General features: G+C 42.9%; 1 protein-coding gene across 2 annotated transcripts; it reads left to right on the plus strand.

Annotated features, from left to right (window-relative positions):
* On the plus strand, positions 1-26,300 carry CDC42EP1 (CDC42 effector protein 1). Of its 2 annotated transcripts, XM_042467368.1 has the most exons (4): positions 1-290; positions 11,419-11,867; positions 11,972-12,474; positions 24,402-26,300. In XM_042467368.1, exons 3-4 carry the CDS (start codon positions 12,057-12,059, stop codon positions 25,250-25,252), a joined length of 1,269 nt encoding a protein of 422 aa, XP_042323302.1. In that variant the 5' UTR covers positions 1-290; positions 11,419-11,867; positions 11,972-12,056; the 3' UTR covers positions 25,253-26,300. The 2 variants fall into 2 exon arrangements, with proteins under 2 accessions (XP_042323302.1, XP_042323301.1); XM_042467367.1 differs by having other exon boundaries at positions 2-290; positions 11,419-12,474.
* Positions 26,301-27,387: the final 1,087 nt, after the last annotated feature.

Genomic DNA, 27,387 nt, shown 5'->3' on the forward strand with positions numbered 1-27,387 from the left:
TTGGTCCCTGAAGTCTGAAAACCTCGCCCCTTTTTCCTTGTGTCCTGCTTTCTGCCTGAGCTGGAAAGGGCTGCCAGAGGAAAGGGACTGACTGGAGGAGAGGCTCTCCAGGGGAACCTCCTTGCCCCGCTTCCTCCTTTGCCTAGACTTAAGAAGGAGCCTTGCAAACAATCCAGAGCCACCTCTTGCTCTTCTCTGCATGCAGCTCCTTCCAGTCCAGCCCTTCTGCCCCGGAGGGAAAAGCCCCAGGCAGACTTCTCAGGAAAGAGGTGCCTTCTCCTCCCCAAAAGGTAAAGAAAGAAAAAAAAAAGGGGGGGGGGAGTCTCCAAAGTTTTCATTTCAGTTCCCTTGGCCTAAATCCAGCTGTTTCGTCCCGATGAGAGGAGACCCACTGACTCCATGGGACTTTTTTCAGGAGGGCTGACTCCTCTCCTCTGTTTGGGGTCAAGATTTGGGAGTTTCTAGCCTGGATGGAAGGCGATCAGGAGAAGGGGGAGACTTTGGGGGGGGGGCACGTGTGGGGAAAGGACCGGAGGGGAGGATGAAGGGCAGGAAAGAGCATTATTAAAGCTATTGATGATGATGATGAGAATCAGGGAATGGAGGCAAAGCTGTTAGAGAGAATTCTTCTTATTGGCCTGTTACAGACTGCCAAAATAAAGCTGCTTCGGGTCTCTTTGGAGGTATGCTATTTAAAAGATGCATGCATCCTGAGAATCCAGAAGCTGCACCAAAGCTGCACCCCAGTGCTTAGGAATGGAGTGTGGCTTTGGCACGACCTCCGGACTCTTAGGACCCATGTATCATTTAAACAGCATACCTCCAAAGAGACCCAAAGCAGCTTTATTTTGGCAGTCTGTAACAGGCCATTATTTTTATTATCAGAATCAGTATGGAGAGGAAGTTATGTGAGGGAATTCATGTTGCTGTTCTTGTTAGAGTCAGGTAATGGAGATGAAGCTATATGGGGAAATTCATATTATTGTTATTATTAGAATCAGGGAATGAAGGTAAAGCTATTGGGGAGAATTCATATTATTATTATTACTAGAATCAGGGAATGGAGGTGAAGCTATTAGGAAGAATTCATATTATTAGACTCAGGGAATGGAGGAAAAACTATTGAGGGAATTCATATTATTATTATTATTATTATTATTATGTATGGGATGAGAATGGAAGTGAAGCTATTAAGGGGAATATATTATTATTATTATTATTATTATTATTATTATTAGAATCAGAGAATGGAAGTGAAGCTATTAGGAATTATTATTATTATTATTATTATTATTATTAGACTCAGGGAATGGAGGCAAAGCTATTGAGGGAATTCATGTTGTTATCATCATCATCATCATCATCATCATTCTTATTATTAGAATCAGGGAATGGAGGTGAAGGTATTAGGGGGAATTCAAAGACAGCCTTGTTAGTCTGGAAAATCAGTACGCATTTAGTTTCAAAGTTGCTACAAGATCCATTTAGGGGGAAGAAGAAATAGAAATAAAGGAAGAATGAAGTGGTGGTATTGCTGGACTTGGGTGCTTTAGTATCCTTGAAAAAGGAGATGTGAAAAGACATAGGGAAGAAAACTAATAAATGGAGGGGTGGGGAGTTAGAAGAAAGAGTCACAGCTGGAAGGGATGAGTAGACGGAGAAGAAGAGACAGGAGCATGAGCTACTCATGACCCAAGAGAAGGGAGAAGAGGGTGCTCAGAAGGGAAGAGGGAGAATAAAGTTTGTTGGGATCTTCTACTGTGCTTTCAAGGGCCAGGGTGGCATAGGGGTTTAGTTTTGTGTGTGTGTTTTCCTTATAAGAGGGAATTACTTTTAGGAAAGGAAAACATGGTATATGGAAGGAAATAAAAAGTATTTTGCCATTAAAAATTCACACCGAGGGAGGAACACCCAATCTGCTGCATGTATCTATATGTATGACTCATTTTTTCTTCTGAGGCTTTCTAACCATGGCAGAGGATAGAGATCGGGGAGGGGGGGTCTGAGGAGGTCCCATCTAGTCTATATTCCACCTTGGGTAAGAGGACTGTGCTGAACATGGGGAGGGACAGGATTGTGTCAAGTATTTGCGTCTTCTGGTTCCAGATGGCACTACTGGCAGAGTTTTAACTACTGACTCGCTAGTAAAAATGGGTAAGGAAAGGACTCTCCAATAAATCACCCAGATTTCCACTCCGAGGTGTGTCTCAACAGTGCTAGAATTCAAAGATATAGTTGTGTTAGTCTGTAGAATCAGTATGTAGATATATCTTGTGGCACTTTTGAGAGTAACTATACTTTTTCTTTCAGTCCCAAAGGTGCTAAGAGATCTCTCTACAACGGTGCTAGATTGTGTTTAGAGATTCCACAGCACTCAGGGCTTTCTCTTTCTCATTTTAGTGTCCTATGGTTTGTTTCAAGCCATTTCACTAACAAAGGAGACTTCTTGATCCTTTCCTTCTATTTCTAGCCATAACTCCTCTTTCAAAGAGAGTAAATTTTAGGCTGCATCAATAGAAGTATAGTGTCTAGATCAAGGGAAGTAATAGTGTCTCTCTATTCTGCTTTGGTCAGCCCCCACCTGGAATATTGTGTCCAGTTCTGGGCACCACAATTTAAAAAGAATATTGAAAAACTGGAGCGTGTCCAAAGGAGGGCGACTAAAATGGTGAGGGGTCTGGAAACCATGCCCTATGAAGAAAGGCTCAGGGAGCTGGGAATGTTTAGCCTGGAGAAGAGACAGTTAAGAGGTGATATGATAGCCCTGTTTAAATATTTGAAGGGATGTCATATTGAGGAGGGAGCAAGCTTGTTTTCTGCTGCTCCAGAGAACAGGACCCGGAACAATGGATGCAAACTACAGGAAAATAGATTCCGCCTCAACATTACGAGGAACTTCCTGACAGTAAGGGCTGTTCAACAGTGGAACAAACTCCCTCAAAGTGTAGCAGAGTCTCCGTCTCTGGAGGTCTTTAAACAGAGGCTGGATGGCCATCTGTCGGGGATGCTTTAATTGAGATTTCCTGCATGGCAGGGGGTTGGACTGGATCTTGCAGTCTCTTCCAGCTCTACAATTCTATGATTTTATGATTATAAGTTGTTTCTCTGTTCAGCAGCCTTTTTGAATTAGTTGTGCCCCAGCCATTTTGGAACCTATGTTAGAATAGGTTCGGGCCTGGATCACTACAAGCCATAAGATTAGTGTAGTGGGCTGGGCTACAATAAGCCAATAGTCTCTGTAGTTAACTACAAAGTTCAGTACAGTAGTTAAATACTGTCCAGCAGTTATATTCATAGTTAACTACAAAGTTAATTACGAGCAATTAAATATGGGCAGCTGAAGCTTGTGGACTGATTGTATAGGTGAGCTATCCCTGAAATGGTCAGGGGAGACATCCCCATTCCACTCAGTCCATGAGTTATCAGTAAATAAATGGCATCATATAATCCGAAAATTGAGGGACAGAAGAAAGTAACGAATGTTGGTTGCTGTCTTCTTTGTTTGAGAGGTGAGGTTTGCTGTAACACAAGCAGGACTGAGGAGCTAGAAAGAAGGCTTTTGGGGGGGGGGGGGATAACATTATACCTTGCATAGAATGGAAGTTATTGTATGTTATGTATTTGTGTTTGTTTTTTAATAAATTAAAAAAAAAGAAGGCATGTTCAAGAGATGCTAGAGAAGTAGGAGAAAGTACCCTCACAGCCTTTTACTAGTCTGGTGGCCTTCCAGATGTGCTGGACTGCAACTCCTATTTTCCCCCAGCTAGCAAAGCTATATTTAATGGAGGCAATGGGAGTTGCAGTCCAAGTACATGCGGAAGGAATTAGTTTGGAGAGTGCTAGTCCAGGCAGATAGCTGTGGTGATAGAAGGGATAAAAAATTACGGGTGCAATCCTATGCACATGTATTTGGGAGTAGGCACAATTAAATTCAGTACCCAATAGACATGCTTAGGATTCCACAGGCATGTGACAGATGAATAGAAAGCAGGCTAGATGCAGGATCAGAATAAACACCATTGTTCATTTGTTGACCAGATAGTCACAGCAGCTTTCCTTAAACAAAGGAATAACTGGACTTGACCTATGAATTCAAGTGAGTGGGAAGGATTTTGTAGTTGTTGTTCCTGGGCAGCACATTTTGGTAGAGCCTTAGTCTCAGCAATAGTGGCTTAAGTTAGTTGGCAAGGGGATGATGGAAAAAAGGAACAGAGCCAAAGATAGAAGATAAGGAGCCTCATGAAGCCTGTGGGCACAATGTGGCTTTGGCAGAAGCTGAAGGCCTACCCCCTGTAAATGAAGGGCAGAGCTTGCTGCTAGCACTAAGGTTTGCAAATACTGAAGAAGTTAACAATGTTGATTTTGAGTGCATTGCATTGTTTAGAGATTTCAGCCACAGAGGGAATTAGTTCCTCTGCAGTGAGTGTACAAAGGGCTCTTGTAGCACCTTTGAGACTGAGTGTAAGGTTTTGTAGACTAGGTTGCATCTGAGGAAGTAGATCACGTCTATGAAAGCTAATGCAACAGTGTCTTTCACTCAGTTCCAAAGGTGCTCCAGGATCCCCTTGCATATTGATATTCCAGACTAAGGACTTTATCACACAGGGGAAATTGGGGGGAAAATTGGGGCTTTAAACAATGATTATCCCATAACAATTGCACAATTGTGATTAAGATTTTTATACACACAATTAAAGAGCTATTATCCTGGGACTAAACAGGCAATAAACAGCAACAAATCATTCATGGGATTTCCCCATGATAGATTTGTTGCTGTTTATTCCTGGGATAATCGCTGTTTAATAATGACATCATGTGAAAATCTTAATTGCAATTGCGTGAATTTCACGGAATAATCATTGTTTAAAGCCCTGATTTTCCCTGTGTGATAAAGTCCTAACACAGCCCTGTCTCTGAATTCTTCAAAGAGTGGTCCAACACAGTGATTGGAAGGAGTATTATTTTTTTCTAACTACGACATCTAGAATCTCTCAACCAAGCATGCTGACCTGGACTTCTGGGAGCTGTGACTCCCTCGAAACTTTGCAAACTCTGGCCAAGCCAAGGAGCAGATCTCAATTCCAGGAATCAGGCTGCATCTACACTGCAGAGTCCACTTTGTCTGCCATGGCTCAATGCTATGGAATTCTGAGATTTGCAGTTCTGTGAGAGATTTAATCTTCTCTTTCAAATATCTCTGGCGCCACAACAAAATACAAATCCTATGATTCCATAGGATGGTGCCATGACAGTTAATACAGTATCAAAGTGCATTAATTCTGCAGTGTGGCAATAGGCTACATCAATTTATTTACTACTATCTTTTCTGTTCTGCTACCTTTCCCTTCTCCTCCGCCTTCCCTCTGTCTTCCTTGGAGGTGTCTGTAAGCCTAGGGCTGGCCCAAGCCATTTTGCTGCCTGAGGTGAAAGACAAGATGGTACGCTTCCTGTACTGTTCTCCATACTAGTAGTTGGATAATTCTTAAGGACTGGTAATGGAACATCATCTTCCAACACACTTGAGGCAGCAGGAGAGTTTAGGGGGCATACAACAGGTTGTGTGGCATACACAGTTCTGGCCTAAAACAGAGAAGAATTTAGGAGAAAAAGCTGTCCTCCTCTCCATCTGCCACGTGAAGCAGTTGCCTTCACAATAGAAGGATCAGCTCTTTACTAACCACCTCAGTGAGAGAAGCTTTGGCAGCTGAATAAAGTAGCTAAGGGGAGAAAGTGGAGAGGAAAACAGTAATTATTGCCTTGCATTGTTTATAAAAGTACCTAAAATATACTGACTATTGTACAAAAATAAATGTAAGTAGTCACCATATTCAAGTTCATAATTTGAAACAAATGAAACAAGCTTATGAGGGAGCTGGAGAGAAAAGAAAGAGGGATATTCATGCTTTTACTTTCTCCTTGATTTTGCAGCTGTAGAAATGCCACACTAATGTGTGTATCTTAGGGTACAAGAAATGACAATCTTTTTCTCAGCCTCCAGCAAAAACTGTTGTGTTGGCAAAAATATTATAAAATGCAACATGTGCAAAATTATATGCTTTCTCCCCTTGAAAACAGCATAAAGAAACAGCTAAATGGGAAGCTCTAGGTACACTATGTCTGGATGTAAGAGAGAACAAGTCTTCTGTACTTAGTAATAGCCTGTGCAAAACTGGATTTCAACAGGTGCTGCTTTTCTCAGTCTTGCCAAATCATGACAGAATAACCCTGGAAATGTGCAGCCCTTCAGAAGTTGTTGGACTGCATCCCTCCACCAACAACTGTGCTAGGAGTTGCAGTCCAAAAACATCTGGAACACAATATCTTCCTTATCCCTGCTGCAAAAACTACCTGTTCTACAAGGTTATCTACATAATGGGTTCTTTGTTCCCTTTTGTGTTTGATCATCCTAGGTATCTATCTTAACCAGAATATCTTTTGCTCTCTCGCTCTCTCTCTCTCTCTTTTAATGGAGTATATGCCAATCCTGCTTCCCAAGAAAGCTCAGCTGCTGAGGGAAGAATCCAAATGAGCCTAGGCTTAAAAAATATATTCCCTTCCTTTCTTTTCAGGCAGTGTGAGCTTCTGGAAACTCCAAACCAAGTGTGGGCAAACTACAGCCTAAGACTATATGCTGCCCTTGGACCAGTTTAAAAAAAAACTTTCTGCAAATGATCACATTTCTTGTGAGAGTGATTTTTTTTTCCCTTGTCCAGCAGCCTGCTGATCAGGGAGGAAATTGAAAAGTATGGGAAAATGAGGTGTCAGAGAGAGGGTGGGGAGAAAAATGTATGCTGACCCTTTTCTTCTGATCAAACCCAGCACTTCCTTCTGCCCCACTCACCAATAGCATAAGGCTTCCAACGGATTCCAAGCAGAGTTCAAGAGGGAAATACTTTTTTTGGACCTACAGTTCTCAAAAAATCCCAACCAATTAGACTCCCTAATATTAAGGTCCTAACTTTGCAAACAATCACATTTGTGCTTATTTTATCCACCATTTCCTTGCAGGTATCACAAAGAAGGGGAAATAATTTCAGACCAGACTTACTAGGATCTGTGACATAGTTAGTTGGCAAGAGACACAAGTCACTCCCCTGATCTTAGTCATTTTACAATAGATCTATTTTCTTTCTCCCGAGAAGTATTTACTTTTCCACACAAAAAGCGTTCCTCAGTTATATCACCTAACTGCACTGAGCTACATGACCCATGGGGTATCTTCCAGCCCTGTCTCTCTCAAGCAAAGAATAGCAAAAGCAGGGGTGGAAAACCAGCAGGTCCTTCTGCTCCTCACAGCTCATGAAGGATTCTTCACTCTGAAATGTTGAACCAATGATCACCCATTAGTGTTTCTAGTTAAAGGTAATCAAGATCTTTTCAGTACAGATGCCACACCATAACTTAGTGGTGGTATATATGCTCACATAAGGATTCCAACTCCATTCTTGATAGCAGAGCTTCCAAAGAGCTTCCAAGTGACCTCAGAAGACCACTGGGCAGAGTGAGGCAGTTGCCTCATGTGGCAGATGCTCAGTGACAGCTGTGACAGTTCCTTGGCTATTCCTCTCAAATCCTGTCCAACACTTCATGGGTAGACAGAACTATGTGTTTTCCACAAAGCCCAGTTTGATTCCTTAAAAACAGGTGTGTTAATCTCAGGTGTAGTGGAGGAGCAGTATAAACGTAAGCTTCAACTCGGAGTCTGATCTGCTTCTCCATATAGAATGGGAAAGAGGGGCGCCATCTCATTATTTGTCTCAGGCATGTCTTCAGTTATCACAGGGGCAGGGAACATGTGGATATCCAGATATCTGTGGACTCCAACTCCCATCACTCTCATTCACCTGGCTGACCTGGGCTGATGGGAATTGGAGTCCAATAACATTGGGATGGTTCCTTAGATTTGTTCTCTGTAGATTCTATGAATGGTTTGTTGCTGGACCATTCCTGATTCTTCCTGGCATAAGTCCTGGATCAGCGCAACATCATCCAAAACTCTTCAGCGCAATCACATGACTTTGCCGGGACTATGTCGTTTACTCCCAGCTTTTTTCCCCCATATGAAAATCTCCATAGATTTGTGATGCCCTTGTATGATTAAGGCAAGGAATAATCAGAGGTAGCTTTTCCAGTTCCTTATTCTGAAATATAGCCTATAGCACTTGGTATTCCTTGACAGTCTCCCATCCAAGTACTAACCAGGGCTGACCCTGCTTAGCTTCCAAGATCAGATGGAATCTGGTGTCTTTGTGGTATTTAGATATACCTATACATACTAGACTAGGGCCAGCATGACATAGTGGTTTGAGTGTTGGACTATAACTCTGGAAGCAACTCCCAGCTTGTCCATGAAACCCACTGGTGGATCTTGGGCAAGTCACACACTCTCAGCCTCAGGGAAGGCAATGTCAAACCTCCTCTGAACCAGTCTTGCCAAGAAAACCCCTTGATAGAGTCACCTTAGGGTCATGATAAATCGGAAATGATTTGAAGGCACATAACAACAACAACAACAACAACAACAACCATCTATAGTTAGATGTAATGGGCCCCGAGGGAGCAAACATAACCAGGACTGGCAGTGGTGAGGTAGGAAAGAGACATATGGCACTGGTAGAGAACACACAGTGACTAAGGGCTAGTCTTATAGAGCCATTCTAGTTTGCCCTGGCAGCAGCTCTGTCCAAGATAGTGCTTGATGGAGAATAAACCCAGAGAAGAATATGAAAAGGTTCCTTTTTACAGTACAGAACCCAGAACCATGATGGCTGGACCCAGTGGATTCTGGAAATTGTAATGAAATGCTAAAGAAATTTTTGAAGACTGGCTGAAAAGATAGGAGTAGATCTCTTGAGATCCTGAGCGAGGCATCAGAGCAGTGTCTGGGTGAGGAAAAAATGTGTTCAAGACAGTTTCTCGGGGCCAGTTCACCAAAACGACATTTTGTACTGAAATCTGACAACACTTCAAATCTTTTGCTTTTTGTCATTTGAAATATTGAGCAAACTAGAAGTATATTTGTAAAACCTGCACATTGTTGGATAGAGCAGGAATAGACAGAGTGCAGCCCTCCAGATATGATTGGACTACAACTAATCTGAACCCTACACAGCCTAAGCAATGAAGAAGAATGCTGGGAGTTGCAGTCCAACATCATCTGAATTGCTGTAGCTCAACCAATCTAATATAGAGCTTCCACCACAGAAACACAATTCAGATAGGACTTTGTCATGTTTGAAAGGTCGGCTTAGGCATTTCCCAAATGGTGCTCTCCAGATGCTAGGGATAACAACTCCTATCATCCTTTATCATTCTGGCTGGGGAAAGTGGACACTGTAGTATCAGAAAAGTGCCAGACTAGGGAAAGGCTGCTATAGATCATCCTGGTAATGCAGGTAAACCATAAAGCCCTGCTTCAACTTTCATTTTTCATGGAGGTGTATTTTGAATTGAATAAGAGTTGTAGGAACCACTGACACCGCCAGACCCATGCAAGCTGAAACAAAGTGGAAAAGTTCTGTAATCTTTCTCCTCATTGTCAGCCTTGCCTCTCCTTTAATAGAGATCTCTCCCTTTACCTTATTTAGCTATTCCTTTCCCTTGATCTTTGTCTGGCATCATGTATGTCATGGGTCAAGAAAATGAGTGGTTAAAAAAAAGAGAGGAATGGAAACCCTTGCAAGAGGTATTGTCCTGTTTCGACTCTCATTGGTTTAGCTCTACTGCGGGACATGTCAACTGTAGAGTCTGGTATATACATGAGTCTGGTATAGCGGTTAGAATACTGGCCAATTCAGGTGCTACACCTCTTTGAAGACTCACTGGTTAATTTTTGGCCAGTCACACTTTCTCACCCTGAGCTACCTCACAAAGTTGTTGTGAAGATAAAACTGGCAAAAAGGAAAGCCATGTAAACCTTGTGCTCATTGGAGGAAAGGCAGGATATAAATGTAACTAATTAATTGTGCAGGTACAAAGAAATAAAACAGATTGATAGTTTTTTGTGGGTTTTTCGGGCTATGTGGCCATATTCTAGCAGAGTTTCTTTCTGACATTTCGCCAGCATTTGTCTCTGAAGATGCCAGCCACAGATGCTGGCAAAACGTCAGGAAGAAACTCTGCTAGAACATGGCCACATAGCCCGAAAAACCCACAAAAAACTATGGATGCCGACCATGAAAGCCTTCGACTTTACATTAAAATACTGTAGATTCAAATTACAAGAATTAGGAAGAACTCCCTAATGGTAACAGCTGCTTTACAGTGGAACAGACTGCTTCAGAACATGGTGGACTTGTCTTCAGCTGGAGATTTTTAAACAAAGGTTGGGTGGCCTTCTCTCAGGGGTTTTTTAGCTGTGAATTTCTACACTGCTAGATACTTTCAAGTTCTACTAACCTATAGTTTTTTGTGGGTTTTTCAGGCTATGAGGCTGTGTTCTAGAAGAGTTTATTCCTGATGTTTCGCCAGCCACAGCTGCTTGCGAAACGTCAGGAATAAACTCTTCTAGAATACAGCCTCATAACCCAAAAAAATCACAAAAAAACTATAGGTTAGCAGAACTTGAAAGCCTTCAACCTCACACTAGGCTAACCTGTCTGCCTTTAAATTGTCTCTCGTTTTATCTGTTCCTGTCCTTACACAAGAGGTGGAAAGTGGGAGAAAGTAATGGAAGGGCGTAAAGTCGAAGGCTTTCGTGGCTGGCATCCATAGTTTTTTTGGGGGGGGGGGGTTGAGCTATGTGGAAGGGCTTTTATTTTTTCCAGAGCACAGCTTGACTCTCAGACATGCACCCCCAATCAGTGTGACAAGTAGTCTTGGTGGCCTGGGGGATTTGGGAAGTTGCAGTCCAAAAATGCACTGCAAGCTCTGCTGCAGAGCTAGTTGGCCAATAGCTTTGCATCAAATATAAATCAGAATGGCATCTATAATACAAAAGAAATCCTCATGCTCCTCTCTGCCACCTGATGTGGGGACCCAAGGTTAAGCAGTGTGTGTGTGTGTGCGTGCATGTGCGTGTGCCTTCAAGTTACTTGTCAGCTTATACTAAAGGGTCTTCTTAGGCACGGAATACTCAAGATAGTTTTGCTAGTCCCTTCCTTTGAAATATAGCCTACAGTACCTGATATTCATTGGCAGTCTCCCATCCACGTAATAACCAGGGCTCACCCTGTCTAGCATCCAAGATTGGATGACATCTGGTGCCTTTAGGGTATACTGTATAGGCAGATCAGAAGAAGTCCAGACCTAGCAATTTGTAGCTTTGCTTGAGTATATAGCAAGAGATTCATTGTGCTTTTTCCTACAGGTTGACAACAAACAGAACTTGTTAGCAGCTGTCTCACTACTGAAGTCTCAGTAGCTTTCAGACTGTCTCAGCTTCAAAGCCTCACATTTTCTCCTCTCTGTCTTTTCCAGCGTATCTTATGGCAGGAATCCAGGATCAAGGTGTTTGACCTGAGTTTCCCACTCTGGCTCCTGTGACCTGCTGCCCCATCTGTTAGCCAGCTCCCACACTTGTGGGAGGTAGAACAAGAGAGAGGGAAAGAAAGAGAGAGAGGGACAGGCGGAAGAAGAGTCAGTGGGATTAACATTAATCCTACAGCTTTGCTCACTTCCAGCCAGACAAGAACAGCTACCGGTTTAGCAACAGACTCCTTGGTCACTCCTTTAACCTCTACCTAGAAGGGAGACTGGGATCCCCATCTACATCTTTCTTTTTTTCCCTGGGAGACCAGACAGCTAAGAACCAAATCAGCTTGTTGGCTTCATGAAAGCTACAGAAGGGAAATACCAAGGAGTATCAGGAAGACAGATGAAAATTAAGAGTCCCCCTCTCTTCAGGAAACCCAGAAGTTTCTTGACAGGTGAGTCTTGATTCTTAGTAACCCAGAAGATAAAGGGCCAAAGAGAAAGACCAGCAATGGGGACATTCTGGAGCACAACCACTCACTGACATCTGTACATACAGGAAGACAAATCCAGAGAGGAGTTCCCTTCTTCAGAAAGACATATTGTTAAATTTCTGTGACGGGTTTCCACAAAGGGGCCAGAAGATGAGTCTTGGGAAGCTACCAGTGATAGGTTGGGTGTCAGGCTCCCACAGCAAGCGCCGCCTCAAAACAGAGCTGACGCCAGACATGATCAGCCCACCACTGGGGGACTTCCGCCACACCATGCATGTGGGCCGTGGCGGGGATGCCTTTGGGGACACTTCCTTCCTGAGGAATCATGGTGGTGAGGATGCCAAGCCCAACAACTTCTTTGCTCGGACCCTGCGACATGTGCGGAGGAGCCCACTAAGGAACCGGGGAAACCAAAGCAAGGATGAGGCCTCTTCTATGCCTCCTGCCATCTCACCCATCATCAAAAATGCTGTGTCATTGCCTCAGCTCAATGAGGGGAGCTACCACAGTGATGGTCTCGGGGTAAAGTTTGCCTTCAAGAGCACCCCCAACAGCTTTTCTGACTATGGTAGGTGGCTTCTGGGTGTGGAGATTGGGGCCAGATGGGGTACCTTGCTTCAGACTCTGTATGAGATTTAGTTTTCTTTGGTAGAAACACTCACAGACAGTCATCCACAATTGCCTCTTTGCTGTATTTTTTTTATTTTATTTTATTTTTATTTTTTTGTATATTTAAGACTGACAAGAGCTGTGAATATTTAAAGGTAGCACTCTGAGCTTGACCTCCTCCAACCCTCAACTGCATTAATTCTGCGGATTAATGCTCGACTAATCCCTTTCTCTTGATATTCACTTATTTTACCCATATGACACAGTCCTACAACCTGTTATGATACCAAACTGGTACTTTAAAATAGGAAGGACAGGCTATTGAGTCACTGCAGTGTCCTATTAAACCAGGATTGGGTTGAAAGTAGAGCTGGATCTCTAGCCCTTAGAGCTCTGGGAGATTTGCAGTCGGTCAGAAAGGATTTCTGACTCCCAGGTCATTTGACAATAACAAAAGCCAGCTGCAACAAAGTCACTCCTCTCTGAAGATCAGTTATGTTGCTGAAATGAGAAAGGGGTGGGATAACCAGGAGTGGATTTTTGTGGGGAAGGATTGTGAGCTTGGTTCAATCTTGACATTCAGAAAAAAAAACCCAGGCTCAGAATTCTTTCATTGTCCCTTGTGCCAGGATCTGGTTGGTGGGTCATGGGATTCTAGTGTTTAAAAATAAAAGGCAATCCCACAAGTCTAAAATCTGTCCACACCCTTGCTATATAACCAATGTCAAATTACAGCCTTGCAAAGTTATTCCAGGAGCATCGCAGGCAAATATGAGTTTGCAAGTGTTTAGATCTAAAACTCCTTTAAGAGAAGGAAACAAAAGACTGCATAGAATGAGAATTTATTCCCAGGACGGAACTCTCCTGGAGAGCCAGCATGGTGTAGTGGTTGAGTATTGACCTAGGACTCTGGGGCCTCATTCCCACTTACAGATAAATCGGTGTGCGATCCAAATCGATGAATGGATTCAACATTGGATCATGGTTTACACTATACTTGCCCTGTCATTTTCGTGCATCAAAATAACTCACTTGTGGTTCGCATTCATGAATGAATCGATTCAAAATGATTCGGCTCCAGCCAGCCAAAAAGTAAATTTGAATCAATTCCTATTCTGGTTCACACTTGCATTGAATCGATTTGGTGAAAAGGACACAGAAAAAAATAGTGTTAAAAAGACGTGGGTTAAACGGGTCTGGTGCATGGCCCTCCTCACTGAATCACTTCAGCGAATTGATTTAAGTGGTAGCCAGGGTTCAAACCGAATTGTGATCTGGTTTAAAAGATAGTGGGAATGAGGCCTGGGAGATCAGGATTCAAATCCCTGCTCAGCCAAGAAAGCCCACTGAGGGACTTTGGGTATGTCACACACTCTCAGCCTTAAGCCAATCTTGCAGAGCAAAAAAACATTTTAGGTTCATTTTAGGATTACAATAAACTGAAAATGACTTGAAGGTGCACAATTGTAGTAACAGAACTCTCCAAGGCTTTCAGATAAACAGTTTGGGAGTCCCAGAATCCCCCAGCCAGCATGGAAGTGGCAAACTATCTGCATGATTCTAGGAGTTGTAGTCCAAGCATAGTAACTATTCCAGGCTCTGCTCAGATACCTTTTCTTTGTCTCTTAGCCAAGTGGTAGTGAAAAATATAAGGGCACTCTGTGGATCTCATCCACTTCTTTGTGATTGTTCTTCCACTAGCCTTCTCTGGTTTACAACAAAATGATGTTTCTTCCAAGGCATAAAAGTCCAAAATGTACTTGGCATTCTCCTGCTAATCTCTAAAAAAACCAAAAGAGGTCAGAAATAGCTACATCCATTTTCTGGTCCACCCAATTCTCCACAGAAGGTTTGAAAGATGGGTAATGGGAAGCATGATTTGAAAAGGCAGAGAGAGGGAGAGGAAGGGGCAGGGTAAATCGTCCTTTGCTAAATATGTTTGTTATTGGTGAGTACAACTGGATGGAAGAAAGTCTTGTAAAGAAAAGAGATATTTCAAAAATCAATATAATACCAGAGACATCTTCCCTTCTGTAGATCAAGCATGGTGTTAGTCAGGGACGTCACTAGAGGGATGCAGGGTGTGCAGCTGCATCAGGTGACACCCAAAGGTGGTGGTGGGGGAGGTGACACCACTACTATACAAACATTTGCCATTTGGCAGAAATGGGCTGTGGCGTTTGCCCGCATCCCTTTAAAATGCTGAAGAGATTACGTGAGTGAGACAAGGCTCAGTGGAAAAATTAATTGAAATTTGTTTTATTTTTAAAAATTTAAAATTTAAATATTCTATTCTTTTAAAACTTTCTTTAAAGACATCACATCTTACCAAATTTTCACGTTAACCACATGAAATAATGTACGTGAAAATACATTGAGGCTGTGCGTATGATATTGTATTATTATTATTATTATTATTATATTTTCTTATATCCCGCCTTTCTCCCAACATAGGGACTCAAAATGGGACTCAATATAGAGGTATAATTTTAATTTTGCTATGTGGAGAGATCTTGTAGCACCTTTGAGATTAACTGAAAGAAAAAAATTGGCAGCGTGAGCTTTCGTAGACTTCAGCCTACTTCCTCAGATGCATTTTCCTAGTTGTTCATGTCACAACTATTGCCATTACATTCAGTGATATATGGGAATTATAATTTATAAATAACATTTATAAGGATTCTGTATGGTGTGGGAAGGGGTCAATGAGAGGCGGGGGGATATTCATAAGTTATCGCACTGGGTGATGCCAACCTTAGTAATGCCACTGGTGTCAGTGCATCATATAGAGTCTCATATATGACCCTTACAGGTTCTCTTTCATTACATAGTATAAATCCAGTGACCTAGCTTGGCCAGTTGCCTAGTTTCCCCCTTATCTATTGCCTAATTCTTTGCTTTAGAACATAGTGCTACCATTTGTTGTTCTGCACTGGAATCTCTTAAGCCATGTTACTGGGGGAAAGCAAGATAAGCTTTGCAAGAGGCAGAAATGAGAGCAAAACAAAGAGCATCAAGATGAGCCTTGCAAAGCCTTGAGCAAATGAGATAAGATTAATGTTTAAAATCAGAGCCTGACAAAGAAAAAGGGGGAGGGGGGAATAATAAGCCTGCTGCTTAACTTGACATAAGAATGGGCAGACTGCAGTTCTGGTAGTTGGACTGCTACTCTGAGCATTCCTCATCATTGACTCTGCCACCTAGGGTTGCTGAGAGTTGTAGTCCAGCAGCATTTGTAGAGCCATAGTTTCTCTATCCTTGCTTTATATGTTAGAGATACACTCTGTCCCATCTAGCCAGCCTCACTTTAAACAGAGAATATGAGTAAACAGCAAAAGAGGATCATACCACTGCTGTCATGTCCTTGTTCTCAGTAACATGGTGAAAAACTTACAGATGTGCAAAGTTAGGACCCAGGATAGGACAGAGTTCCTCTGTTAACATGCTGTATACTCACACAGTTTATGCGCCTCATAGCCTGTTCACATTATGCTGAACGCAAGTAGAGATTGGGAAGAAGAGCAGTGGATATGATCACACTCCCTCCATCAGAGCTCATTGTCTATGAAGAGGGCCCTTGGGTGTTTGCTTCCACAAGGTGTTTCATTTGACTAAAGATCTCAAACAAGATGTCTTGTTTGTTACTAAGTAATGCAAGGGTTTGTTACTAATTAATGCAATTAGCTTGTTACTACAGTAGTTAATGAAATGGTAATCCTCCAGACGTTTTGGATTGCAGCTCCCATCATCCTTCACCACTGGCTGTGTTGGCTAAGGATGCTGGAAGGTGAAGGGACATCTGGAGGACTACATGTCCCTCTATCTTATAATCACTCTGGGAGATTTTCAGTCTGAGAAAAACAGTAAGTATGACTTAAATAAATACATAATGCCCTGGATCCAGATGTACGCAACATACTTAGGATGGGCCGTCCTGTGCTGTCCTTCTGACAGCAGGCAAAAAAAATTTCTATTCACACAAGCCTTCAGCAATTCACTGCCTGTTACGGTCAGAAGTTTTTAAATGGACATGCTGGATTTCTTCAAATTTCATTGTATCTTTATTAATAATGTGTTTTAAAACGGTTTTGACAAGTTTTTTGACATATTTTAATATGTATTATTTGTTGTTGTTTTTCTTGGAACCTTTTTGTTTATTTGTTTTATTTATATCCCACCTTGCTCTCTCAGCAATGGACCCAAGGTGACTTACAAGATATATTGAGTGCTGCCTTGCATCCCAGTTCTGGGAGAAAGGCAGAATATAAATCAAACAAGTAAAGAAACTGGATAACTAAATCTGGATCCAGCTCAATATGTACAATCAAAAGCAGCCCAGATTTTATGGGCATTTCTTTCTAGATGGATTAGTTATTGCAAAGTGCAGCAAGAGAGGAATTATAGGACTGAACAGGAGGTCTAAGGGTAGAGTCCTAGTCATACTGGCAACAGCCAGAATTATTTCTGAGGTTTTGGGTGGTTTATTTTTGGATTTGCTTGTTTTTTAAAGACTCAGTAGGATCAGTTGGTAAATCTATCTGCTGGTTTGTCAAAGTTCAATAGCTATGCATGCATGCAAACAGTGAAATTTAATAGTTTAGGAGCAGTCTTTCCAAAGGTATTACAAATGTCTGTTTCTGCAGAGCTGGGATGTATGCCTGGGGTACCGAATGCCAAAAAAGCAGCTGTTGGGGAAGAGGATTATTTTTATTGCTCATGGAATTTTGAGCATGTCAGAGAGGAAAGGAGGCAAGGGTAATGTGGGTGTAACTTGGGGGAAAGGGTGATAGTAATGTGGGCTGTTGAGTAAAAGGTGGACCTATGGATGAAGATGCAGGAGACCAACCTGCTGCAGGATGTATGTAGGCTTAAACCTAGCAACCAGTTGAGTATATCACTTGATCTTCCTCAAGTGGGTAGTTGAGACTGTCCTTTCTACTTCCCACAATCAATACAATAGGAGAGTCCAGACCAGGACCATCTCAAAATACTTTGTAGCCTGAGGCAGAGATGGCAAAACAACCACCTTTCAATTCTATGTACAGTCAGTCCTCTGTATCCAAGGATTTTTGATCCATGGATTCAAGCATCCATGGCTTGAAAATATTATATATATATTTTCATTCATTCTAAAACCAAACCTTAATTTTGCTATTTTATATATGGGACACCATTTTACTATGCCATTATATTTAATGGGACTTGAGCATCCATGGAGTTTGATATCCAATGGAGGGTGGGGGTGGGGCGTGATTTCCTGGAACCAAACTCTAGTAGATTCCAAGGGCCCACTGTATTATATTTACAACTGAATACAATTGTCCAGAGGAGGGTGACCAAAAATGGTGAAAGGCCTGGAAACCATGCCCTATGAGGAGTGACTTAGGGAGCTGGTTACATTTAGCCTGGAGAAGAGGTTAAGAGGTGATATGATAGCCCTGTTTAAATATTTGAAGGGGTGTCATTGATGATGGAGCAAGGTTGTCTTTTGCTGCTCCAGAGACTAGGAGACAGGGCAATGGATTCAAACTACAGGAAAAGATATTCCAACTCAACATTAGGAAGATCTTCCTGACAGTTTTGAGCTGTCTGACAGAGAAACATGCTTTCTCGGCATGAGATGGAGTCTCCTTCTTTGGAGGGTTTTAAACAGAGGCTGGATGGCCATCTCTCAGGGGTGCTTTGACTGTGTGTTCCTGCATGGCAGGAGGTTGGACTGGATGGCTCTTGGGGTCTCTTCCAACTCTATGATTCCATTAATCTTGCTTCAGTGTTTCTGACAGTGACAGCAAGTTAGTTTAGAGGATGCAGGAAAAGCCCAGACGAGGAAGGTAGCTTAGTAGGAATGCCTAGGAGGGTGCCACCATTGCCCCATTCCCAGCACTGGCTGCCAGAGGCAATTGCTTCATTCTGCCTTTTTGGTGGGATCAGCCAATTCTGATTCAAGTTCCAAATTTTGGAGAGCGTTCTGGCTTTGATTGCACAGAGTCTGCTTTCTTTACTACTTACAGAGCCTGCATCTGCAATGTAAAATGTCCACACTGCAGCATTTGCAGTGTGAGGTGGGGGGCTAGGAGGGAGGTGAATAAGGGCCTCTGTTCTGAGCTCCTGTTGCTGCAAAAGTGTTTCTTTCCCAGCTGGGAAGCCTGTTTAGCATTGCCAATGCCAACCTGCAAGATAGACGTGGGGCAATGCTGCCCTCTGTTGAGCATTGGCACTCATGCAGCAGTTGCACTAGACACAATTCAACCGCTCCTCTGTGCTTTTATAATTCCTTATCTTTCCTTGTTCCTCCCCCCGTGCCACCCCCAGGAGGATTCTAATATCATGAGCTAAGCCTAGAGAATGATAAGGTTGACCGTTCTTTTAAATATAAACCTAGTTCCCTATTCTATCAATTTTGTACAGTCAGTATTGCAGTGTAATCAAGCCTGCAGTCCCATCACTCACTATATATTTGCAGTCTAACCAACCCTATTATTTAATTGTTCAGAGCAGGTGTCTGGTGCTTAATTCATTTCATTCTAAGTGTAATGGGCACTGCAAAGAACCAGAGGATAGTCAGAGGGACAGATGGCTAAGGTACCCTTTCCTAGCATTTTAACTGTGGATGGGTTGGACTGCACCTCCCATAATTCCTGGACAGCATGACAATACTGGCTGGGAGGAAGTTCAGAGAGGCTGTTAGCTAAAGAGAATATAATATTGTTGAAAAAATGTAACTTACCTCTCCCTTTTTGTAGTCTCATTTGGGATGCAGACAGGTATTATTGCATGGACTTTGCTGCCATTGCCACCTCCCGACTGCATCCAGGCAAAGATCCTGCTAAAATCCGCTCTCAGCTGGCCAATCTGCAAGGCTGGGAAGCTCCCAAAAGTGAAAAGAGGCCAGCTGAGGGTGGATTTTAGCTGGAATTTTGACTGAATGCAGTCAGGAGGCAGCAACGGCAGCAAAGTCCATGCAATAATACCTGTCTGCATCCCAAATGAGACTACAAAATGGGAGAGGTAAGTCGCATTTTATAACAATGCGATAATCTCCTAAAACAGCATCCCCTAAACTGAGACCCTCAGCATGGTTTGCACTGCAACTTCCATCAGTTACATGCTGGATGGGAATGATGGGAGCTGCAGTTCAACCCACCCAGCAAGCATCAACTCAGGGAACGCCGGCCGGGACCTAGCCAGGATTTTGGAAAGGGGGGGGGGTCCAGAGTAAGGAGCCCTGGTGGCGCAGTGGTTAAATGCCTGTACTGCAGCCATTCACTCAAAACCACAAGGTTGCGAGTTCAAGACCAGCAAAAGGGCCCAAGCTCGATTCAGGCTTGCATCCTTCCGAGGTCGCTAAAATGAGTACCCAGACTGTTGGGGGCAAATTAGCTTACTTGCTAATTAGCTTACTTGCTGTTCACCGCTATGATCTTTGGAATAGCGGTATATAAATAAAACTAATTATTATTAATTATTATTATTAATTAAGTGCCACCATTATAATGGGGCTTGGGTGCGGCGGTGCGGCAGCATGAACCATTCATTTTATCTAACGGAAGGGGGGGTCCGGACCTCAAGAAACCCCCCCCCCGGCTACGTCCCTGCGCCGGCCATGATTAAAGTGATTAATATTTTCATGAAAATATCCTTAAATTAATTATTCCCAAACTGCAGACCAATGATTCCTTTAACAAAATAACAAAACAATCCTTTTGGTTTATCCATCATTTGCTGCCTAATGAAGCAAGCATTCAGCATCAACCACCTTCTTTCTGCCATTATGTGGACAGTGGCATTATGCTATTAGATGGAATAAGGAGGATACACAGGGATACCCTGGTTTACCTTGTGCTATAGCTGATAGGGGTGAGAAGCATTTCCATTGCTCAAGAATTATGTTGGCCCCATCCTGCCTGGGAAAAGCAGGAGGTGGAATGTCAGGGGAGGCCATCTATGTACCCTGTGGTTCATAGGGAAGAGAGTCTATGAACATCCCTTGGATAGATCCAAGGGATATCAGGCTAATTTCACGGGTGCTGACTGAGGAAATAAATGCCCCCACTCTTGACTATTAGGATATTTTAGGAGCCAAGATTCAATTTGACAGAAGGAAATCAGCAAAGACTTACATATAAGATTAATTTCTGGGTGTTTCCAGGCTGAACATAAGAGTTCATGACAGCAAACATCTAGGGCAGAAACAAGGAACATATGGACCTCCAGATGTTGTTGTACTGTAACTCCCAATATTACTTAGAATCATAGAATCATAGAGTTGGAAGAGACCACAAGGCCCATCCAGTCCAACCCACTGCCATACAGGAAATCCATATCATAAGCATCTCCGACAGATGGCCATCCAGCCTCTGTTTAAAGACCTCCAAGGAAGGAGATTCCACTTCACTCCTAGGGAGTTTGTTCCACTGTCGGACAGCCCTTACTGTCAGGAAGTTCTTCCTAATGTTGAGGTGGAATCTCTTTTGCTGTAGCTTGCATCCATTGTTCCGGGTCCTGTTCTCTGGAGCAGCAGAAAACAAGCTTGCTCCCTCTTCAATATGACATCCCTTCAAATATTTAAACAGGGCTATCATATCACCTCTTAACTTTCTCTTCTCCAGGCTAAACATCCCCAGCTCCCTGAGTCGTTCCTCATAGGGCAAGGTTTCCAGACCTTTCACCATTTTAGTCGCCCTCCTTTGGACACGCTCCAGTTTCTCCACATCCTTTTTAAACTGTGGTGCCCAGAACTGGACACAATATTCCAGGTGGGGCCTGACCAGAGCAGAATACAGTGGCACTATTACTTCTCTTGATCTAGACACTATACTTTTATTGATGCAGCCTAGAATTGCATTGGCCTTTTTAGCTGCCGCATCATACTGTTGACTCATGTTCAACTTATGGTCTACTTGGACTCCTAGATCTCTTTCACATGTACTTTCATTCAGCAATGTGTCTCCCATCCTATACCTGTGCATTTCATTTTTCTGCCCTAAGTGCAGTACCTTACATTTCTCTGTGTTGAATTTCATTTTGTTAGCTTTGGCCCAGCTTTCTAGTCTATTCAGATCATTTTGAATGTTGGTCCTGTCCTCTGGAGTATTAACTATTTCTCCTAATTTGGTGTCATCTGCAAATTTGATAAGTGTGCTCCCAATTCTGTCATCCAGGTCATTGATAAAGATGTTGAATAACACTGGGCCCAGGACAGAGCCCTGTGGGACCCCACTGGTCACTTCCCTCCTGCTGCGTCACACTGTTGACTCATGTTCAACATGTGGTCTACTTGGACTCCCAGATCCCTTTCACATGTAGTTTCATTCAGCCAGGTGTCACCCATCCTATATCTGTGCATTTCATTTTTCCGCCCTAAGTGCAGTACCTTTCATTTCTCCTTACTGTGGACTGTGCTGCCTAGGGCTGCTGGGAGTTTCAGTCTAACATGTTCTTGAGAGTCACACATTTCCCAGTTCTGGTTTAGGGGAAGCCATTGTTGTATACAGAGAGCAAAGCTATTTCACTGCATCCTTTTTGTATCCAGTTCATAGTATACATGGAATACATAGAATAGTACACATGGAGACCTCACACACCTCTCCCCTTTTTCTAGGGCGAAGAAGCAAAAATGAGTAAGTTGAGTCATCTCTGTTCATTACAGATGCCTTCTTGTGTTAGTTAAGCTCCTATTGAAGCATATTAGCAGAACATTACAGACCATTTGCCATCAGGTCCTAAGAAGAGTCAATTCTATATGGATAGTTATATATTAATGTAATCTTAGTCAAGAATTAGATAATTGGGAGAGATCCTGTGGTGTCATTTGGGCTCACCCATATCAGTATTTTTCTGAGTTTAGAATACAGTACTCAGAAAAAATGCTTCTGGTATTAATTTGGAGGGAGCAGCATATCTGAGTTATCAGGTGCTAATTCTGCTGATATGTCTTATTGCAAAAAATAAATAAATGGGAAAGTCAGACAACAAATGCAGTATACCATGATCTTACTCAGATTGTGTACATTTCCCCTACTGCATCTGGTACTCATACTGTTGGACGAAGGATGGGCACTAGGTTAGCTCAGGGATGAAAAATGTGCTCTCAGCACTGAGAACTGCTCATTGGAAATCACTCATAAGCCACTGAGCTGTGGCTGATTTGCATATTTTAGTTGCATGCCATTAACATAACGTGCATCAGCATGGCAAATGTGAATCAACATTAGCTTGACATAATGCCCTCAATCTACAATAGCTTCATCGTGAAATTGTTATCCTCTGATGCAGGGAATTCTTGACTAAGCACTTGGAAAACTTTGAAATCTTGCAGGAGAAATTGCATCACTTGTCAGATATAATCAATTTATTCTACATTGTTTCCTTGTTTAACATTTTGCTATCGCAGCTATCAACATCTCTCCGACCACGAGGTTGTAAGGTTGGAAATAACTATCCATGCGATTTCTTAATGGAAAGAATTTTCCTAATGTCCAGTCTTAGGGAAGCAGATAACAAAGTAGTATAACTAAGCAGAAAGTAATTATGAAGAAGTCTTTCTCCCTCTCTGATATTGCTGGAATTCAAGGTTAAAAAATTCTACTAAATATTGAGAGATCCAGGACACAGTTGCACTATGAAATTTGCTATTAGAAGATATAGTGATGGCTGCCAACTTGGATAGCTTTGAAACTTTATTGGGCTAATTTATGAAGGACAAGAACATTGGTATCTACTAATCATGATGGCTATAGGTATTTTCTCCAGTACCAGAGGTGGCATGCCTTTGTATAGCCGTTGCTCAGAAATATGAGTAGGAAGGTATGTCTTGCTCAGGGGTGACTGGGTGGCTTCTGTGTGAGCAGCATACAGTACTGAGGTAGAAGGACATTTAATTTGATCCGGTATGGCTCTTCTGATGTTCTTAATTCAATAGGCATACAAATATCCATTTCCCCTTTGACCCCACTGTAGATAACATGTGAAGTCAAATAGGTGATCTTTCATGCTGAGGTGAAAAATTAGAATGCGGATAGAAAGAGAACTGTCCTCCACAGTGCAAAGGCTTTTTTTTTTAATTGCCAGAATCAGGTTAGTTCCTGTTTATCCCCAAGTGAGCCCAGCTTAGTGTGGGCTATGTGCAGCCAAATCTCAAAAGGAATAGTAAAGCTTTGTGTTTCTATCAGCTTATTGACCACCCAGATCTGAGGAATCCTTTTTTCTCAGGATTTTTTTGCTGAGAAAGAGTAGACGCAGGAGCTTATCGCATGAACTTTAAAACCAACTCAAGCCTCCCAGGCTGCAGCCGGGACACGGGATGGAGGCAGGGATTATTGCATGCTAAATCACCACCTAATCACCGGTGGCCATCAGCCCGGGTCCAAGCTGGGTCCCAGGCATGCTCCACCAGCACTTTTTTGTACTCAGAAGCTTTCCAGCTTCTAGAAAGTGCTGGCAGAATACGGCTTGGACCCAGGCTGATGGCACCCGGCAATTAGGCAGCGGTTTAGCATGCGATAATCCCTGCCTCCATCCTGTGTCCTGGCTGCAGCCCTGGAAGCTTGAGCCGGTTTTAAAATTCATGCAATAATCTCCACAGACTAACTTTACTGATTCCTGAGACAGGTAGCAGCTAATGTAGATCCATTTACATGGTGTGCATCATAGAAATATAGGAGGATGTTCGTGCTCTGCCTGGTACAGAAAAAGTGCATCCCTCCAGGCTGTTATTTGACCAGCCTTCCTCCCCACTAGTTCTTCTACTTAGGGCTAATGAAAGATGCAGGCTAGGAGGGACAAATTTTCCTCACTCCTCTTGTGCTCTTACACTCACCTGAATGGGTTGGTTCTACCACAGTGACACATACTTTTAACTCTCTATTGATTTTATGGCCTTTTCAGGATTGGAATCCGGATTTTGTACCATCCCTCGTGTCCCTCGCTCAGAGAAGTGTCAGGAGAGTTCCCACCTGGCTGAATCAGCATTGACGCGTTCAGACTCTCTGCTGTCTTTTCGCCTCGACCTCGGTCCATCCCTCATGAGTGAGCTCCTCCACGTCATCAGTTCCACAGGTGACAGCAACCAGGCCAACAGGGAGGATGAGGAAAAAGATGGAAGCCAAACGTCAACCAGCAGTGGCACTGTCTCTCCTCTTCCTCTCAAGAGTACCTGGGTGGAAGACTCTGTGTCTTGGAGATCAGGGTCTCTGCGTGCTAACTGTGAAGAAAGCAGAGCTGGATCGAGTTTGTGGGGTCAGTCCGGAGCCAGTTCTCCACTGGGCCGTTCACTGTGTACTAATGGAGATTCTCAATCCATAGAGCTTTCTCAGGAAGGATCACCCTGTTCTAGAGGGAAGATCCTAAACTCTGAACTGGGAGCAATGCCAAAAACGACCCCTTGGCAAGAATGCCAGGATGACTGCAACTTGGAAGCAAGAGAATTCAAGCAGACTTCACAGGCCTTAGCTTGCCATTATGGCATAACAAGCACCTACCAGGTTGGCCAGCAAGAGCAAGAAGAGTCAAGGAGCCAAGCCTCATGGGAAAGCCCAGATGCCAACACATGGCACATTAAGGAAAGGGTAGCAGAGTGGCAGGAGCACAAAGCTGGGTGGCACCAGAGAAAAGAAGAAGAGGAGGAAGAAGAAGAGGAGGAGGAATTCTACAGACATGGGGCAACTGTTGATAGAGAGGGACTTAGTGATTCCTTTGAATATGTTGATGAGGAAGAAGAAGATGAAATTAAGGTCTGAAAAGCCATGTGTAACCTCTTGTGTAACCACCCATGACACTCCCAGTTTTAAAGGGAATGGTGCAGCTTGCAGACATTTTGATGGCTGTGTAAACTTAGAGGGTTCACCTTTTTTGGAAATGATAAAGATGGTAGTAGGCAGGTGAATGAAGGAGCTATTTTCTCCCGTTTGCTCCCCCTACCCCTCCTTGTGTTGGGGGTTAAAAGAATCAGCTGGAAGAAAAAGAGACCCCATACAAAGCAGCCATCCAAGGTTCTGGAGATTCTTTGCAATACAGCCAGCTCTTATTGCTTCCTCCTATACCCCCCATTGGTTGACTGAGATTGTCCCTGCAGGTAGTCCCATGTGTTCCCTAAAAAGCCCATGAAACTGTCCACATCTCTATCAAACAGTTCTAGGAAGGAAAGTACTATTTTTATTTTTAAAGGCAGAGCTGGAAGTCTAGGGAGTACAGGAAAAATAATTAAAGTATGAGAAGTGTGTTACTTTCCTAAAGTGACATTATCCAGTCAGTTTCCAGGGTGTAATTCTGTCTTCTGCTTAATGTTCAGATCACTAGGGCCATTCTTTCAGTCAGATGTCCTTTCACCAAATGATCCAAGATGTACTCTCTCCTCTGCTTACAAGGAATAGGGGATTAGGGTTGGATCTGGCACTGATCTTTAGGTGCTCCATCTTTTTTCTCCATTTGCTGAAATTATGAGTTAGGCCAAGATTGTTCCTTCAGTTTGCACTGCAGTGAAGGAATTAAATCTTGATCTGTTCAAGGGGAGTCTGTTCTGGTCATTTGGAGATAATTCTGGGAAAACTGTCTGCAGAATTTAGAAAACTGACTATGTGGTCAACAACTCCCCAAATCTTCTCACCAGTACATCCAGCAGCTGTGCTGGCTGGCGTATTCTGGGAGCTGTAGTCAACAACAAGAACATTCAAAGTGTTGAGGCTATTTTGTCTTTCAATGTGCTTCCAGGAAGCACTCCAGTCACAATCCTCCCTCTTATCTTGAAAGTATAGGAATCCAGTTCATTAAAATAGGAGGCAGAGGGGACTTTTTTCCACTCTTCCCTCTGGAGTTCAAGAGTTGGTAACACAAGCCATAAGATGGTCCTCATATTCTTGTGTTATTTCCAGCATTCACAGCCTTATGCTACCACTATGGTACTCATCCATTGCCTGCTTGTTCTGGAAGGAAAATGAGAGGAAAGTTTTTGTTTTTAGGGTAAAGCACGTTATATTCCAAGGGCTTGTCTTTCTTGTCCTAACACCTACCTACATGGGCACTCAGCAGACTTCCACATGGCTCTTACAGGTGCCAAAACCACTGCCAACTTGACGGCTACCATTAAATCCATTACCCACTTGTGTGGGGAACTTTATGGAATACAAGCATAAAGGGGGAGGGACATGTGGAGCTTACTCTCCCTATGTGCTACCTTCTCCTTTATACACACAACCTGCCAAAAAAGATCAAAATAGGAAGGCTGGTACTTGGAGAGAACCATCTTCATCTGCCTCCCCCTCCCCAGAATTTAAGTACTACTTTTCTTAACCAGAATGCCTCAGCCATGCTGGGGATTGTATTACAGTCGGCCCTCCTTATTCATGGATTTTTTATTCACAAATTCAAACATCCACGGCTTGAAAATATTCAAAAAAAGTATAAATTCCAAATAGCAAACCTTAATTTCCCATTTTATATAAGGGACATCATTTTGCTCTGCCATTATATTTAATAGGACATGAGCATCCATGGTTTTTGTCATCCATGAGGAATCCTGGACCCAAATCCCAGCGGATAACAAGATCCCACTGTACAAGTTTTACAATTCTGTTCCTCTCTTACACATGACGTAACTTTCTAACCCGCTGCCATGCTGAGGAGTGGATAGAAATGTGAACAGACCTCAGTGCAGAGAGAGGTGAGGTTTAAACCTATCCCTTTCCCTGCACAGGGGGGAAAGGAGAGTGTCTGTGTAGGTGTAGTACCAACTCTTTGCCCTTGGAGAGAAAACCTTTGTCCACCCTCTGTTCTAAAGGATATTGGTCATGGAAACAAATGTATGAAGTGTTGTAGGCTATATTTCAGAGTAAGGACCCCCTCTGAGTATTTCCTGCCTAAGAAAATCCTATGAAAG

The sequence above is a fragment of the Sceloporus undulatus genome, chromosome 5, assembly GCF_019175285.1.
Source record: "Sceloporus undulatus isolate JIND9_A2432 ecotype Alabama chromosome 5, SceUnd_v1.1, whole genome shotgun sequence".
In the NCBI taxonomy this organism is placed as follows: domain Eukaryota; kingdom Metazoa; phylum Chordata; class Lepidosauria; order Squamata; family Phrynosomatidae; genus Sceloporus; species Sceloporus undulatus.

What these genes read in the sequence shown, in the direction of transcription:
- CDC42EP1 (XM_042467368.1), top strand. Translation starts at nt 12,057, where the DNA reads ATGAGTCTTGGGAAGCTACCAGTGATAGGTTGGGTGTCAGGCTCCCAC. An exon ending in CAACAGCTTTTCTGACTATG is followed by an intron (nt 12,475 to 24,401) that starts GTAGGTGGCTTC and finishes TGGCCTTTTCAG; the next exon opens with GATTGGAATCCGGATTTTGT.